Source organism: Oncorhynchus mykiss, chromosome 1 (assembly GCF_057628025.1).
Source record: "Oncorhynchus mykiss isolate SJ-2025 chromosome 1, ASM5762802v1, whole genome shotgun sequence".
Taxonomy (NCBI): Eukaryota; Metazoa; Chordata; class Actinopteri; order Salmoniformes; family Salmonidae; genus Oncorhynchus; species Oncorhynchus mykiss.
The window spans coordinates 90,844,285-90,862,583 of NC_143022.1; the positions used below are offsets into that span (position 1 = coordinate 90,844,285).

Consider the following 18,299-nt stretch of genomic DNA (forward strand, 5'->3'; position numbering starts at 1 on the left):
TTCTCGCCATCGCCACTCCATTTTTCATGTATCCATTTGTTTTGTCTTGTTCCCTGCACACCTGGTTTTCATTCCCCAATCACACTACATGTATTTATTCCTCTGTTCCCTCCTCATGTCTTTGTGTTACGTGTCATTTTTGGATGTGCTTTTCTGGTGCTTTTTCCTAAATTGCTCCAGGGGAGCCATCCTACTATTGCTGGCCATGTAAAACAACACATTTCACTGCAGCTACCCGGTGTGACAAAATATTTAAAATAATTCTCCCACCTCTACCTATCCTTCCCCTCCCCCTCCCCCTCTACCTCTCCTTCCCCTCCCCCTCCCCCTCTACCTCTCCTCTCCTTCCCGTCACCCCTCCCCCTCCTTCCCTCCTCCCTCTACCTCTCCCATAAGACGGACTCTGTTTGAGAGGAGTGAGTGTAAGTGTGATTCTCTCTCTCTAATAAATGAGAAGGCCCAGCAGTGAGGGTCTGCTACTGAGGGGGAAACAACCCGGGATTTGTGTTGTGTGTATGTGACAGTGTGTGTGTGTGACAGTGTTTGTGACAGTGTGTATATGTTAGTGTGTGTGTGTGCTCTAGCTAGGCCCAATTTAGCATCAGGTCGTCCATAGCACTTAGCCTCCTCTCCCTCTCTACCCAACGTAAACTCTGCTTCCAGACTCAGTCTTTTTCCCAACAGCCGGGGTTCTATCAGAACAGCAACAAGACATCGGAGAGGATACAGAGGCATCCAGACAGAGAGAACACACTGAAACCAAACTACAGAGTGTCTCCTCAGAAGTTCTCCACACACACATCTTGGATTCCTTCACTTTCCTTTCCTTCATTCTCCATCCCTTCCCAACTGTGACTGAGTTCAAGGTAAAGTATCAAGGAAAGTGTGCTATAAAGGGAATAGGGTGCCATTTGGGACGTGCATTTGGAACCCAGACCATACCCCCCCCCCCCCCCCCTGTGTGTGCATTCCAAGCTGTGTGTGCATTCCAAAATGGCACCCTATTCCCTATATTAGTGCACTGCTTTTGGCCAGAGTCCACTATATAGGGAATTAGGGTTCCCTTTGGGATGCAGCCTGTGTGTTGATGCTGGATCAGAATACTCAGTAGTACGACTGACGCACACAGCCGAGAGAATGGACTTCAAAGAGCATCCCTAGAGACATGGCAACCCTGTGGTTTAAAACAGAGAACTATGGCAACCCTGTGGTTTAAAACAGAGAACTATGGCAACCCTGTGGTTTAAAACAGAGAAAACTATGGCAACCCTGTGGTTTACAACAGAGAAAACTATGGCAACCCTGTGGTTTACAACAGAGAAAACTATGGCAACCCTGTGGTTTAAAACAGAGAAAACTATGGCAACCCTGTGGTTTAAAACAGAGAAAACTATGGCAACCCTGTGGTTTACAACAGAGAAAACTATGGCAACCCTGTGGTTTAAAACAGAGAACTATGGCAACCCTGTGGTTTAAAACAGAGAAAACTATGGCAACCCTGTGGTTTAAAACAGAGAACTATGACAACCCTGTGGTTTAAAACAGAGAGAACTATGGTAATACTGGAATTCTATACTGAGGGAGAATATGGCAACACTGTAATTTTATACTGAGGGAGAATATGGCAACACTGTGGTTTTATACTGAGGGAGAATAAGGCAACACTGTAATTTTATACTGAGGGAGAATATGGCAACACTGTAATTTTATACTGAGAAGAAACTATGACAACCCTGTGGTTTTAAACCAAGGGAGAATATGGCAATACTGTAATTTTATACTGAAGAAACTATGGCAACCCTGTGGTTTTAAACCAAGGGAGAATATGGCAATACTGTAATTTTATACTGAAGAAACTATGGCAACCCTGTGGTTTTAAACCAAGGGAGAATATGGCAATACTGTAATTTTATCCTGCAAAGAAACTATGCAACCCTGTGATTTTAAACCCTGTTGTCTGTGTGTCTAAATAAGAATTGGTTGTTAACTTGACTTGTCTGGTTAAATTAACATGACAGCATGATACACTGCTTCCTCTGGAATAGGCCCCAATCCCTGTGATCTGCGTGAAGAGGAGGCGGAGAAATAGAGAGTCCAAAAGTCGGGCTGCCTTCTGAGAATTCATAGGCGATCGAATAAACCCCCACCTCCCTCCATTCTGCTAGCAAACGTGCAATCTTTGGACAATAAAATCGACGAGTTACGCGGAAGATTAAACTCCCAATGGGGACATTAAAAACTGTAACATCTTATGCTTCACGGAGTCGTAGCTGAACGATGACAATATCAACATACAGCTGGCTGGTTATACGATGTACTGGCAGGATAGAACAGCGGTGTCTAGTAAAACAAGGGGTGGCAGTCTATGTATTTTTGCTAACAACAGCTGGTGCACGATATCTAAGGAAGTCTCAAGCCATTGCTCGCCTGAGGTAGAGTATCTCATGATAAGCTGTAGACCACACTACCTACCGAGAGAGTTTTCATCTGTATTCTTTGTAGCTGTCTATACAAACCACCACAGTCAGAGGCACTAAGATGGCAGAATACAGCTTATTCAATGCTATAAGCAAACAAGAAAACGCTCACCCAGAGGCGGCACTCCTGGTAGCTGGGGACTTTAATGCAGGGAAACTTAATTCCGTTTTACCAAATTTCTATCAGCATGTTAAATGTGCAACCAGAGGGGAAAAGAACTCTGGACCACCTTTACTCCACACACAGAGACGCATACAAGTCTCTCCCTCGCCCTCCATTTGGCAAATCTGACCATAATTCTATCCTCCTGATTCCTGCTTACAAGCAAAAATTAAAGCAGGAAACACCAGGAAGCACCAGTAAAAAAGTGGTCAGAGGAAGCAGTTGCTAAGCTACAGGACTGGTTTGCTAGCACAGACTAGAATATGTTCCGGGATTCCTCTGATGGCATTGAGGATTACACCACATCAGTCATTGGCTTCATCAATAAGTGCATCAATGACGTCGTCCCCACAGTGACCGTAAGTACATACCCCAACCAGAAGCCATGGATTACAGGCAGCATCCGCACTGAGCTAAAGGATAGAGCTGCAGCTTTCAAGGAGCGGGACTCTAACCCGGGAAGCTTATAAGAAATCTGCTACGCCCTCTGACGAACGGTAAAACAGAAAAAGCGTCCATACAGGACTAAGATCGAATCGTACTACACCGGCTCTGATGCTCGTTGGATGTGGCAGGGCTTGCAAACCATTACAGACTACAAAGGGAAGCACAGCCGAGAGCTGCCCAGTGACACTAGCCTACCAGACGAGCTAAACTAGTTCTATGCTCGCTTCGAGGAAAATAACACTGAAACATGCATGAGAGCACCAGCTGTTCCGGAAGACTGTGTAATCACGCTCACCGCAGCTGATGTGAGTAAGACCTTTAAACAGGTCAACATTCACAAGGCCGCAGGGCCAGACAGATTACCAGGATGTGTACTGCGAGCATGCGCTGACTAACTGGCAAGTGTCTTCACTGACATTTTCAACCTCTCCTTGTCCGAGTCTGTAATACCAACATGCTTTAAGCAGACCACCATAGACCCTGTGCCCAAGAACACTAAGGTAACCTGCCCAAATGACTACAGACCTGTAGCACTCACATCTGTAGCCATGAAGTGCCTTGAAAGGCTGGTCATGGCTCACATCAACACCATCATCCCAGAAACACTAGACCCACTCCAATTTGCATACCGCCCCAACAGATCCACAGATGATGCAATCTCCATTGCACTCCACACTGCACTTTCCCACCTGGACAAAAGGAACACCTATGTGAGAATGATATTCATTGACTACAGCTCAGCATTCAACGCCATAGTGCCCTCAAAGCTCATCAATAAGCTAAGGACCCTGGGACTAAAAACCTCCCTCTGCAACTAGATCCTGGACTTCCTGATGGGACGCCCCCGGGTGGTAAGGGTAGGTAACAACACATCCACCACGCTGATCTTCAACACAGGGGCCCCTCGGGTGCAATGCTCGGTCCCCTCCTCTACTCCCTGTTCACTCATGACTGCACGACCAGGCACGACTCCAACACCATCATTACATTTGCTGATGACACAAGTGGTAGGCCTGATCACCGACAACGACGAGACAGCCTATAGGGAGGAGCCACACTGACCGTGTGGTGCTAAGACAACAACCTCTCCCTCAACACGATCAAGACTAAGGAGATGATTGTGGACTACAGGAAAAAGAGACCGAGCACACCCCCATTCTCATTGACGGGTTTGTAGTGGAGCAGGTTGAGAGCTTCAAGTTCCAAGGTCCAAGCACACCAAGTCGTGAAGAGGGCACGACAAAACCTATTACCACTCAGGAGACTGAAAAGATTTGGCATGTGTCCTCAAATCCTCAAAAGGTTCTACAGCTGCACCATCGAGAGCGTCACTGGTTGCCTGGTTTGGCAACTGCTCGGCCTCCGACCACAAGGCACTACAGTGGGTAGTGCGAACGGCCCAGTACATCACTGGGACCAAGCTTCCTGCCATCCAGGACCTCTATAACAGGCAGTGTCAGAGGAAGGCCCTAAAAATGGTCAAAGACTCTGGCCACCCTAGTCATAGACTGTTCTCTCTGCTACCGCACGGCAAGCGGTACCGGAGCGCCAAGTCTATGTCCAAGAGGCTTCTAAACAGCTTCTTCCCCCAAGCCATAAGACTCCTGAACATCTAGTCAAATGGCTACCCAGACTATTTGCAGTGCCTCCCCCCTCACCCCCTCTTTACATCACTGCTACTCGCTGATGTCATCTATGCATAGTCACTTTAATAACTATACCTACATGTACATACTACCTCAAATAACCGGTGCCCCCGCACATTGACTCTGTATCGGTACACCCCTGTATATAGTCTCGCTATTGTTATTTCACTGCTGCTCTTTAACTACTTGTTACTTTGATCTCTTATTCTTATCTGTATTGTTTTGAAACTGCATTGTTGGTTAGGGTCTCGTAAGTAAGCATTTCACTGTTAGGTCTACACCTGTTGTATTCAGCATTTCACTGTTAGGTCTACTACACCTGTTGTATTCGCCGCATGTGACTAATAACATTTGATTTGATTTGAGTAGCCCTGTGCTGAGAGGTACTACACCAAGTAACTCTGTACTTTTGAACTGAGCTCAATCAGCTCAACTCTGTGCTTTTGAACTGGGCTCAATCAGCTCAACTCTGTACTTTTGAACTGAGCTCAATCAGCTCAACTCTGTGCTTTTGAACTGAGCTCAATCAGCTCAACTCTGTGCTTTTGAACTGAGCTCAATCAGCTCAACTCTGTGCTTTTGAACTGAGCTCAATCAGCTCAGCTCTGTGCTTTTGAACTGAGCTCAATCAGCTCAACTCTGTGCTTTTGAACTGAGCTCAATCAGCTCAACTCTGTACTTTTGAACTGAGCTCAATCAGCTCAACTCTGTGCTTTTGAACTGAGCTCAATCAGCTCAACTCTGTGCTTTTGAACTGAGCTCAATCAGCTCAACTCTGTGCTTTTGAACTGAGCTCAATCCGCTCAACTGGATGAAGAGTAGCAGTAGTGTCTCAGAGCAGCAGGCCTGATCTAGGATCAGATCCACTCTGTCCATGTCATCTTATTCACTGTGATCTAGAACAGGGTTTCTTCATCCTGGTACTGGTGATGCTAAAGGGTGCAGACAGCTGATTCAAATGATGATTTGAATCAGGTGGGTAGTGCTGAGGCAAGAACCTCTAATGATTAAGAAACACTCATCTGAAAGGCCATACTGGATGAAAGTAGAGAAGACTTGCAAGGTCAGAGAAACCTGGTCCTGAATGGTGTCAAGATGAGAGAAATGAGAAACCTGGTCCTGAATGGTGTCAAGATGAGAGAAATGAGAAACCTGGTCCTGAATGGTGTCAAGGTGAGAGAAATGAGAAACCTGGTCCTGAATGGTGTCAAGATGAGAGAAATGAGAAACCTGGTCCTGAATGGTGTCAAGATGAGAGAAATGAGAAACCTGGTCCTGAATGGTGTCAAGATGAGAGAAATGAGAAACCTGGTCCTGAATGGTGTCAAGATGAGAGAAATGAGAAACCTGGTCCTGAATGGTGTCAAGGTGAGAGAAATGAGAAACCTGGTCCTGAATGGTGTCAAGATGAGAGAAATGAGAAACCTGGTCCTGAATGGTGTCAAGATGAGAGAAATGAGAAACCTGGTCCTGAATGGTGTCAAGATGAGAGAAATGAGAAACCTGGTCCTGAATGGTGTCAAGATGAGAGAAATGAGAAACCTGGTCCTGAATGGTGTCAAGATGAGAGAAATGAGAAACCTGGTCCTGAATGGTGTCAAGGTGAGAGAAATGAGAAACCTGGTCCTGAATGGTGTCAAGATGAGAGAAATGAGAAACCTGGTCCTGAATGGTGTCAAGATGAGGATGTGAGCTGAAGAGGCCCTCTCTACACTCTCGCTCCCTATTACCTGTCATCACTACTACATGACATAATGCTCCTTAAATAAGGGGCAATCAGCAGTTGTTACATCCATTTTTGGACATACAAATGAATGATATGCCTCATGAGCTTGTCGTACCCCATCAGAACCCAAAATATAAGCTTGTTTTACTCCAATGTTTGTAATCAAAGTAAACAAACACTATATAGCATCAAAACATGGTTAAAGCTATACTTTTGATATCATGGATGCTACGTCTATGAACTTGAGAGTGGTTACATTTCTCCAGCCCCATCCCTCAGCTTTTTACCGAAACAGGGGCGGGGAGTTCACTTTGTTGCTTTAACATTTGTACTGACCTTTTAATAATCTCACAGTGAAGCTGATATGTCAGAAACCGGATAAACAGGTTACCAGATACCTGATATAATCTAGTATGATAATGTGGATAATTATAAAAAAATATTCCACATGAAAGGAACCTGCAAATCAGGTAAGGCAATAAATAGGCCATGGTGGCGAAGTACAGCAATTAAACACTGGAGTGATTGATGTGCAGAAGATGAATGTGCAAGTAGAGATACTGGGGTGCAAAGGAGCAAGATAAATAAATACTGTATGGGGATGAGGTAGGTAGATGGGCTATGTACAGGTGCAGTGATCTGTGTGCTGCTTAAAGCTAGTGAAGGAGATATGAGTTTCCAGCTTCAATGATTTTTACGGGTGAGTGCTGCTATGGTGACCAGTGAGCTGAGATAAGGCGGGGCTTTACCTAGCAGAAAGGGCTTGTAGATAACCTGTAGCCAGTGGGTTTGGCGACGAGTATGAAGCGAGGGCCAGCCAACGAGAGAGTACAGGTCGCAGTGGTAGGTAGTATATGGGGCTTTGGTGACAAAACGGATGGCACTGTGATAGACTGCATCCAATTTGTTGAGTAGAGTGTTGGAGGCTATTTTGTAAATTACATTGACAAGGAATAGTGGAACCCTCCAAAGAATAGTGGAACACTCCAAAGAATAGTGGAACACTCCAAAGAATAGTGGAACCCTCCACAGAATAGTGGAACACTCCAAAGAATAGTGGAACCCTCCAAAGAATAGTGGAACACTTCAAATAATAGTGGAACACTCCAAAGAATAGTGGAACCCTCCAAAGAATAGTGGAACCCTCCACAGAATAGTGGAACACTCCAAAGAATAGTGGAACCCTCCAAAGAATAGTGGAACACTTCAAATAATAGTGGAACACTCCAAAGAATAGTGGAACCCTCCAAAGAATAGTAGAACACTCCAAAGAATAGTGGAACACTCCAAAGAATAGTGGAACCCTCCACAGAATAGTGGAACACTCCAAATAATAGTGGAGCCCTCCAAAGAATAGTGGAACACTTCAAATAATAGTGGAACACTCCAAAGAATAGTGGAACCCTCCAAAGAATAGTGGAACACTCCAAAGAATAGTGGAACACTCCAAAGAATAGTGGAACCCTCCAAAGAATAGTGGAACCCTCCAAAGAATAGTGGAACCCTCCAAAGAATAGTGGAACACTCCAAAGAATAGTGAGCTCTTCCTATCTCCCAGAAGGTTCCTGAATCCTGTTTCCCAGCAAGCCTATGTCATCCAATCCCTCTGTCCTTCACTCTGCCCCTCCCTAGCTTCAGCTTGGAACACATTGCAAACAATCATTATTATGCAACTGAGGCGAAGAAGGAAAATAAGCCAGGACAGTCCCAGACACGTTGTCAACGTCAGGTTATCAGGTTGGGTTACTTTAATGGATCACTCATATCGCCCATCACGGATGGATGGATTGTTTTGTATTCAAACTAGTTGAATGAATAAGTAAGGTTGGCAAAACATTTCCACCCGGCCCACTGGTCAGTCATCTGGACCACAGAGTTCCTGCTTGCTGAAGCAGTGCAGTTTCACTCGCTCTTTCCTTTGTGAAATGCTTTCGGATTGCAATGTTTCAAAATGGAGGCCGAACGCCAGGGGAAAACCCCGTGTTGCAAGCAACCACTGTTCTTACTGTTGGAGGGGGTCCCAGCTTTCTGGTCTGAATTGTATTTACTATTGAACAAAGGGCACTGCCGACTGCCATTCAAGGTGGTTGCATGGGCCTATACATCACATGAACTGTTATATACCAATACCACGGCTAACCATCACTAATAGGCTACATTTAGAGAACCACTTCCTCAGATGGCGAATTAGCCCCAAATGAATGAACCTATGTGATATTATGTGAATTAAAGGATGTTTAGGTTCTGCTCTCACACTAGTCCCCATTTGGAATGTTAGTATGGAACCACGTGACTAGGCTCTGATTCATAGAGCAGAACATGTGAGTTAAAGGATGTTTAGGTTCTGCTCTCCTCACGTATACAGAACACACACCCTCACGACATAAATCACTCAAACATGCACACAAACATCCATCATCACACAAACATACATCATCACACACACACACACACACACACACACACACACACACACACACACACACACACACACACACACACACACACACATACTACTCATCACTCATTTTGAAGACTGCTGGTTCATAGGAACAAAGCCATCAATAGTCATTTCAACATGAACAAACTACGACACACCCACATCCAGCCCCACCTCACACACACACACACACACACACACACACACACACACACACACACACACACCCAGCCCAGCCCCACCTCTCACACACACACACACACACACACACAAATGTATATGTGCAGTACTACAAGTAAACAAAACTGCACAAAAATGATCTCTTAAGGTGCTCCCTGTCACTTTCTTTCCCTATCCACAAAACAAAATGAGACATCCCTCTCTCTCTCTTTCTGTCTCCATTTCTTTCCCTGGTCTCTGTTTCTCTCTATCCTTCTTTCTCTGTCACTCTCTCTCCTTCTGTCTCTCTCTCTATTCTGTCCCTCTCTCTCTCTGTCCCTCTCTCTATTCTGTCTCTCTCTCTCTATTCTGTCTCTCTCTCTCTATTCTGTCTCTCTCTCTATTCTGTCTCTCTCTCTATTCTGTCTCTCTCTCTATTCTGTCTCTCTCTCTATTCTGTCTCTCTCTCTCTATTCTGTCCCTCTCTCTCTATTCTGTCTCTCTCTATTCTGTCTCTCTCTCTCGTTCTTCCCCAGGTCTCTGTTTCTCTCTCTTCCCCAGGTCTCTCTCTCTTTCTTCCCCAGGTCTCTCTCTCTTTCTTCCCCAGGTCTCTCTTTCTGGGCCCAGTCAGCTGTGAGAGAAAGCTTGGGGGTTGTGGAGGGAGCCCTGGAGCTCTAGCAGAGACAGGGGGAGCCAGCTGGCTGCATGCCCAGAGGAAGAGACCCCAAAGCTGGCCTCACCGTGTGAGCTCTCCCCCTGGCCTCCACTGTTCCCATCTGCCTGAGAGTCCACTTCATCACACCATATTACTGGATCACTCACTGATGAGCTAACAGATACACACACACACACACACACACACACACACACACACACACAGACAGTTTTTATTTGAGCCTTACTGAGTCTTCTGGAGGTCTGTGTATCTTGGGCCAGTCCACCGATGGCCCCTTCACCTGCAGAAACCTGTGGAACAGCTTCTTGAATCCATCAAAGTCCTTCTTGGAGACCTGGAATACACGAGGAGTATACGTTAGAACAACAACATGACTTTATCCCCAGTAGGCATACAAACAGACAGAGATATGCTGGGTTACTGGTTGTACCAAATACTGTATCGGTGTTTGATTGAGCTGCCTGTTGCAATGGAACCAATACATTTAAAAAATCTCAAAAAACAAAACTCTGTCCTCCTGTCACTCCAGACAGACTAAAACAAACTCTGTCCTCCTGTCACTCCAGACAGACTAAAACAAACTCTGTCCACCTGTCACTCCAGACAGACTAAAACAAACTCTGTCCTCCTGTCACTCCAGACAGACTAAAACAAACTCTGTCCACCTGTCACTCCAGACAGACTAAAACAAACTCTGTCCTCCTGTCACTCCAGACAGACTAAAACAAACTCTGTCCTCCTGTCACTCCAGACAGACTAAAACAAACTCTGTCCTCCTGTCACTCCAGACAGACTAAAACAAACTCTGTCCTCCTGTCACTCCAGGCAGACTAAAACAAACTCTGTCCTCCTGTCACTCCAGACAGACTAAAACAAACTCTGTCCTCCTGTCACTCCAGACAGACTAAAACAAACTCTGTCCTCCTGTCACTCCAGACAGACTAAAACAAACTCTGTCCTCCTGTCACTCCAGACAGACTAAAACAAACTCTGTCCTCCTGTCACTCCAGACAGACTAAAACAAACTCTGTCCTCCTGTCACTCCAGGCAGACTAAAACAAACTCTGTCCTCCTGTCACTCCAGACAGACTAAAACAAACTCTGTCCTCCTGTCACTCCAGACAGACTAAAACAAACTCTGTCCTCCTGTCACTCCAGACAGACTAAAACAAACTCTGTCCTCCTGTCACTCCAGACAGACTAAAACAAACTCTGTCCTCCTGTCACTCCAGACAGACTAAAACAAACTCTGTCCTCCTGTCACTCCAGGCAGACTAAAACAAACTCTGTCCTCCTGTCACTCCAGGCAGACTAAAACAAACTCTGTCCTCCTGTCACTCCAGACAGACTAAAACAAACTCTGTCCTCCTGTCACTCCAGACAGACTAAAACAAACTCTGTTCTCCTGTCACTCCAGACAGACTAAAACAAACTCTGTCCTCCTGTCACTCCAGACAGACTAAAACAAACTCTGTCCTCCTGTCACTCCAGGCAGACTAAAACAAACTCTGTCCTCCTGTCACTCCAGGCAGACTAAAACAAACTCTGTCCTCCTGTCACTCCAGGCAGACTAAAACAAACTCTGTCCTCCTGTCACTCCAGACAGACTAAAACAAACTCTGTCCTCCTGTCACTCCAGGCAGACTAAAACAAACTCTGTCCTCCTGTCACTCCAGACAGACTAAAACAAACTCTGTCCTCCTGTCACTCCAGACAGACTAAAACAAACTCTGTCCTCCTGTCACTCCAGGCAGACTAAAACAAACTCTGTCCTCCTGTCACTCCAGGCAGACTAAAACAAACTCTGTCCTCCTGTCACTCCAGACAGACTAAAACAAACTCTGTCCTCCTGTCACTCCAGGCAGACTAAAACAAACTCTGTCCTCCTGTCACTCCAGACAGACTAAAACAAACTCTGTCCTCCTGTCACTCCAGGCAGACTAAAACAAACTCTGTCCTCCTGTCACTCCAGGCAGACTAAAACAAACTCTGTCCTCCTGTCACTCCAGACAGACTAAAACAAACTCTGTCCTCCTGTCACTCCAGACAGACTAAAACAAACTCTGTCCTCCTGTCACTCCAGACAGACTAAAACAAACTCTGTCCTCCTGTCACTCCAGACAGACTAAAACAAACTCTGTCCTCCTGTCACTCCAGACAGACTAAAACAAACTCTGTCCTCCTGTCACTCCAGACAGACTAAAACAAACTCTGTCCTCCTGTCACTCCAGACAGACTAAAACAAACTCTGTCCTCCTGTCACTCCAGACAGACTAAAACAAACTCTGTCCTCCTGTCACTCCAGACAGACTAAAACAAACTCTGTCCTCCTGTCACTCCAGACAGACTAAAACAAACTCTGTCCTCCTGTCACTCCAGACAGACTAAAACAAACTCTGTCCTCCTGTCACTCCAGACAGACTAAAACAAACTCTGTCCTCCTGTCACTCCAGACAGACTAAAACAAACTCTGTCCTCCTGTCACTCCAGGCAGACTAAAACAAACTCTGTCCTCCTGTCACTCCAGACAGACTAAAACAAACTCTGTCCTCCTGTCACTCCAGACAGACTAAAACAAACTCTGTCCTCCTGTCACTCCAGACAGACTAAAACAAACTCTGTCCTCCTGTCACTCCAGACAGACTAAAACAAACTCTGTCCTCCTGTCACTCCAGGCAGACTAAAACAAACTCTGTCCTCCTGTCACTCCAGGCAGACTAAAACAAACTCTGTCCTCCTGTCACTCCAGACAGACTAAAACAAACTCTGTCCTCCTGTCACTCTAGGCAGACTAAAACAAACTCTGTCCTCCTGTCACTCCAGGCAGACTAAAACAAACTCTGTCCTCCTGTCACTCCAGACAGACTAAAACAAACTCTGTCCTCCTGTCACTCCAGACAGACTAAAACAAACTCTGTCCACCTGTCACTCCAGGCAGACTAAAACAAACTCTGTCCTCCTGTCACTCCAGACAGACTAAAACAAACTCTGTCCTCCTGTCACTCCAGACAGACTAAAACAAACTCTGTCCTCCTGTCACTCCAGACAGACTAAAACAAACTCTGTCCTCCTGTCACTCCAGACAGACTAAAACAAACTCTGTCCTCCTGTCACTCCAGGCAGACTAAAACAAACTCTGTCCTCCTGTCACTCCAGACAGACTAAAACTAACTCTGTCCTCCTGTCACTCCAGACAGACTAAAACAAACTCTGTCCTCCTGTCACTCCAGACAGACTAAAACAAACTCTGTCCTCCTGTCACTCCAGACAGACTAAAACAAACTCTGTCCTCCTGTCACTCCAGGCAGACTAAAACAAACTCTGTTCTCCTGTCACTCCAGGCAGACTAAAACAAACTCTGTCCTCCTGTCACTCCAGACAGACTAAAACAAACTCTGTCCTCCTGTCACTCCAGACAGACTAAAACAAACTCTGTCCTCCTGTCACTCCAGACAGACTAAAACAAACTCTGTCCTCCTGTCACTCCAGACAGACTAAAACAAACTCTGTCCTCCTTTCACTCCAGGCAGACTAAAACAAACTCTGTCCTCCTGTCACTCCAGGCAGACTAAAACAAACTCTGTCCTCCTGTCACTCCAGACAGACTAAAACAAATTCTGTCCTCCTGTCACTCCAGGCAGACTAAAACAAACTCTGTCCTCCTGTCACTCCAGACAGACTAAAACAAACTCTGTCCTCCTGTCACTCCAGGCAGACTAAAACAAACTCTGTCCTCCTGTCACTCCAGACAGACTAAAACAAACTCTGTCCTCCTGTCACTCCAGGCAGGCTAAAACAAACTCTGTCCTCCTGTCACTCCAGGCAGACTAAAACAAACTCTGTTCTCCTGTCACTCCAGACAGACTAAAACAAACTCTGTCCTCCTGTCACTCCAGGCAGACTAAAACAAACTCTGTCCTCCTGTCACTCCAGACAGACTAAAACAAACTCTGTCCTCCTGTCACTCCAGACAGACTAAAACAAACTCTGTCCTCCTGTCACTCCAGACAGACTAAAGCAAACGCTCAAGATGTTGAAAGATTTAAACCCAGTTCTACATAGTATAGATGAAACTACATAGTATAGATGAAACTACATAGTATAGATGATACAGCAGATCTCATCTCGGAGGCTGAATGTTTTCATCGTTGGTGTAATATGGTTGATTTATTGATGAGTACATTTATAAACACATCATCAAACAGCATTTCTGTTCAAAGCCAACCAATATCATCATGGCTTTCATGTGTATAAACATTCATTGATGTGAAATGCTTATAGGTGTGTGTGTGTGTGTGTGTGTGTGTGTGTGTGTGTGTGTGTGTGTGTGTGTGTGTGTGTGTGTGTGTGTGTGTGGACTCTCTTTGACACTCTGCTACAGTATGTGTCACTCACCTGATTTCCCCTCCCCTCATCTTGGGAACACAATCACTACCAGACGGACCCAGGGAGAGGGAGAAGTGTGTGTGTGTGTGTGTGTGTGTGTGTGTGTGTGTGTGTGTGTGTGTGTGTGTGTGTGTGTGTGTGGACTCTCTTTGACACTCTGCTACAGTATGTGTCACTCACCTGATTTCCCCTCCCCTCATCTTGGGAACACAATCACTACCAGACGGACCCAGGGAGAGGGAGAAGTGTGTGTGTGTGTGTGTACCTCCTTGTCGACCCCCGTGGCAGTGTCCAGTAGTTTCTCCAGCTCTGCGTGCATGGAGGTCTCCAGCTGCTGCCTCATCTCCTCCTGAAACTGGGCCATCCCTCCGTTAGGCACACCCTTACTGAGACCTGAAACACCATATCAACTCTGTTAGATACACCCTTACTGAGACACCATGTCAACTCTGTTAGATACACCCTTACTGAGACACCATGTCAACTCTGTTAGATACACCCTTACTGAGACACCATGTCAACTCTGTTAGATACACCCTTACTGAGACACCATGTCAACTCTGTTAGATACACCCTTACTGAGACCTGAAACACCATGTCAACTCTGTTAGACACACCCTTACTGAGACCTGAAACACCATGTCAACTCTGTTAGATACACCCTTACTGAGACACCATGTCAACTCTGTTAGATACACCCTTACTGAGACACCATGTCAACTCTGTTAGATACACCCTTACTGAGACCTGAAACACCATGTCAACTCTGTTAGATACACCCTTACTGAGACCTGAAACACCATGTCAACTCTGTTAGATACACCCTTACTGAGACCTGAGACACCATGTCAACTCTGTTAGATACACCCTTACTGAGACCTGAAACACCATAACAACTCTGTTAGATACACCCTTACTGAGACCTGAAACACCATAACAACTCTGTTAGATACACCCTTACTGAGACCTGAGACACCATGTCAACTCTGTTAGGCACACCCTTACTGAGACCTGAGACACCATATCAACTCTGTTAGATACACCCTTACTGAGACCTGAAACACCATGTCAACTCTGTTAGATACACCCTTACTGAGACCTGAAACACCATAACAACTCTGTTAGATACACCCTTACTGAGACCTGAGACACCATGTCAACTCTGTTAGGCACACCCTTACTGAGACCTGAGACACCATATCAACTCTGTTAGATACACCCTTACTGAGACCTGAGACACCATGTCAACTCTGTTAGGCACACCCTTACTGAGACCTGAGACACCATGTCAACTCTGTTAGATACACCCTTACTGAGACCTGAGACACCATGTCAACTCTGTTAGGCACACCCTTACTGAGACCTGAAACACCATATCAACACCGTTAGACACACCCTTACTGAGACACCATGTCAACTCTGTTAGATACACCCTTACTGAGACCTGAAACACCATGTCAACTCTGTTAGATACACCCTTACTGAGACCTGAAACACCATAACAACTCTGTTAGATACACCCTTACTGAGACCTGAGACACCATGTCAACTCTGTTAGATACACCCTTACTGAGACCTGAGACACCATGTCAACTCTGTTAGATACACCCTTACTGAGACCTGAGACACCATGTCAACTCTGTTAGATACACCCTTACTGAGACCTGAGACACCATGTCAACTCTGTTAGATACACCCTTACTGAGACCTGAAACACCATGTCAACTCTGTTAGATACACCCTTACTGAGACCTGAAACACCATGTCAACTCTGTTAGATACACCCTTACTGAGACCTGAAACACCATGTCAACTCTGTTAGATACACCCTTACTGAGACCTGAAACACCATAACAACTCTGTTAGATACACCCTTACTGAGACCTGAAACACCATGTCAACTCTGTTAGATACACCCTTACTGAGACCTGAAACACCATAACAACTCTGTTAGATACACCCTTACTGAGACCTGAGACACCATGTCAACTCTGTTAGGCACACCCTTACTGAGACCTGAGACACCATATCAACTCTGTTAGATACACCCTTACTGAGACCTGAGACACCATGTCAACTCTGTTAGGCACACCCTTACTGAGACCTGAGACACCATGTCAACTCTGTTAGATACACCCTTACTGAGACCTGAGACACCATGTCAACTCTGTTAGGCACACCCTTACTGAGACCTGAGACACCATGTCAACTCTGTTAGATACACCCTTACTGAGACCTGAAACACCATGTCAACTCTGTTAGATACACCCTTACTGAGACCTGAAACACCATAACAACTCTGTTAGATACACCCTTACTGAGACCTGAGACACCATGTCAACTCTGTTAGATACACCCTTACTGAGACCTGAGACACCATGTCAACTCTGTTAGATACACCCTTACTGAGACCTGAGACACCATGTCAACTCTGTTAGATACACCCTTACTGAGACCTGAGACACCATGTCAACTCTGTTAGATACACCCTTACTGAGACCTGAAACACCATGTCAACTCTGTTAGATACACCCTTACTGAGACCTGAAACACCATGTCAACTCTGTTAGATACACCCTTACTGAGACCTGAAACACCATGTCAACTCTGTTAGACAAGCCCTTACTCAAACCTATAAAACCTGTATTTCCTGGACCTGACTTAGTCACTCACCTGGATCAGGAAATACAGGGGAGACACCTTAGTCACTCAGACCTGGACCAGGAAATACAGGAGAGACACCTTAGTCACTCAGACCTGGACCAGGAAATACAGGAGAGACACCTTAGTCACTCAGACCTGGACCAGGAAATACAGGAGAGACACCTTAGTCACTCAGACCTGGACCAGGAAATACAGGGGAGACACCTTAGTCACTCAGACCTGGACCAGGAAATACAGGGGAGACACCTTAGTCACTCAGACCTGGACCATGAAATACAGGGGAGACACCTTAGTCACTCAGACCTGGACCAGGAAATACAGGGGAGACACCTTAGTCACTCAGACCTGGACCAGGAAATACAGGGGAGACACCGTAGTCACTTAGACCTGGACCAGGAAATACAGGGGATAAACCTTAGTCACTTAGACCTGGACCAGGAAATACAGGGGAGACACCTTAGTCACTCAGACCTGGACCAGGAAATACAGGAGAGACACCTTAGTCACTCAGACCTGGACCAGGAAATACAGGAGAGACACCTTAGTCACTCAGACCTGGACCAGGAAATACAAGGGAGACACCTTAGTCACTCAGACCTGGACCAGGAAATACAGGGGAGACACTTTCTACTCTTTAAAATCACATGCCATATTTTAAATAAAGTGTTATCAACAGCACTATTAAGCAGATTTGGTTGATTTTGTGGTCTCAAACCAGTGAGCTTGCCACCATTCGCCATCAAGAATATGAGCTATATGGAGTCATATATAATGGAAGAGGTGGTCATTTTGTTCTCTTGACATATAATTGCAAAAACAAAAAATAGATGTAAAACATCATTACAATCTGGTTAAATGTGGGTTCCGAGGCAAAGGGGGTGGATCCTGCAGGCATCATGGTTTAGAACCTGCTCTACTGAGATACTCTACAACGTTAATCAAGCCTGGTACTAGAATGTGGTTTGACTTGACTCCTGTCAGGTTATGGAATGTCATGCATTCCAAGAATGTTTGATTTGCATGTTGTCATCCACTTTAATTCCCAACAATGTATGCTATAAATGTCACTGAACAGCTGGCATGGACTAGTACCTGTTGTGAGTTCTGGGTCATGTTCATTTGGCAACAAACTGAGAAAAATAGCTGTGAAACAGGGAGGGAGTACCTGGACTTGTCCAATGAGAAAAGAAGTACACAGATAAATCTGGCGCATGAAACCCTCTCATTTTCCAGGGTGGGAAGCCTTCCTTAGAGAGAAGTAATCATAGAAGGTGTGCCACTGCCGCAGCACAGTAGTGTGTGTGTGTGTGTGTGTGTGGATGAGAAATCTAACTTAACCACAAGCCATGGACAAACAGAACACTGTGCCTCGGCCAACAGTGAGACAGATGAAAGAGAAATTCAATCCCATTGCTCCCAAACTAAATCCCATTGCTCCCAAACTAAATCCCATTGCTCCCAAACTAAATCCCATTGCTCCCAAACTAAATCCCATTGACCCTTGTCAGGAGGTGT

General features: G+C 45.5%; 1 protein-coding gene across 3 annotated transcripts in view; it reads right to left on the reverse strand.

The window, feature by feature from the left end:
- Nucleotides 1–18,299, reverse strand: part of LOC110531757 (UTP--glucose-1-phosphate uridylyltransferase) — a 65,104-nt gene that overhangs the window by 37,268 nt on the left and 9,537 nt on the right. For 2 of the 3 annotated variants that reach the window (XM_090183999.1, XM_090183988.1), the window contains exons 2-3: nucleotides 14,386–14,513; nucleotides 9,961–10,068 (exon numbers count right to left, since the gene is read on the reverse strand). In XM_090183999.1, the coding sequence (XP_090040125.1) occupies nucleotides 9,961–10,068; nucleotides 14,386–14,484 (207 nt within the window). In that variant the 5' untranslated portion in view covers nucleotides 14,485–14,513. Of the gene's footprint in view, nucleotides 1–9,960; nucleotides 10,069–14,385; nucleotides 14,514–16,793; nucleotides 16,836–18,299 lie in introns of all 3 variants that reach the window. The other variant, XM_090184010.1, reaches the window with a different exon arrangement.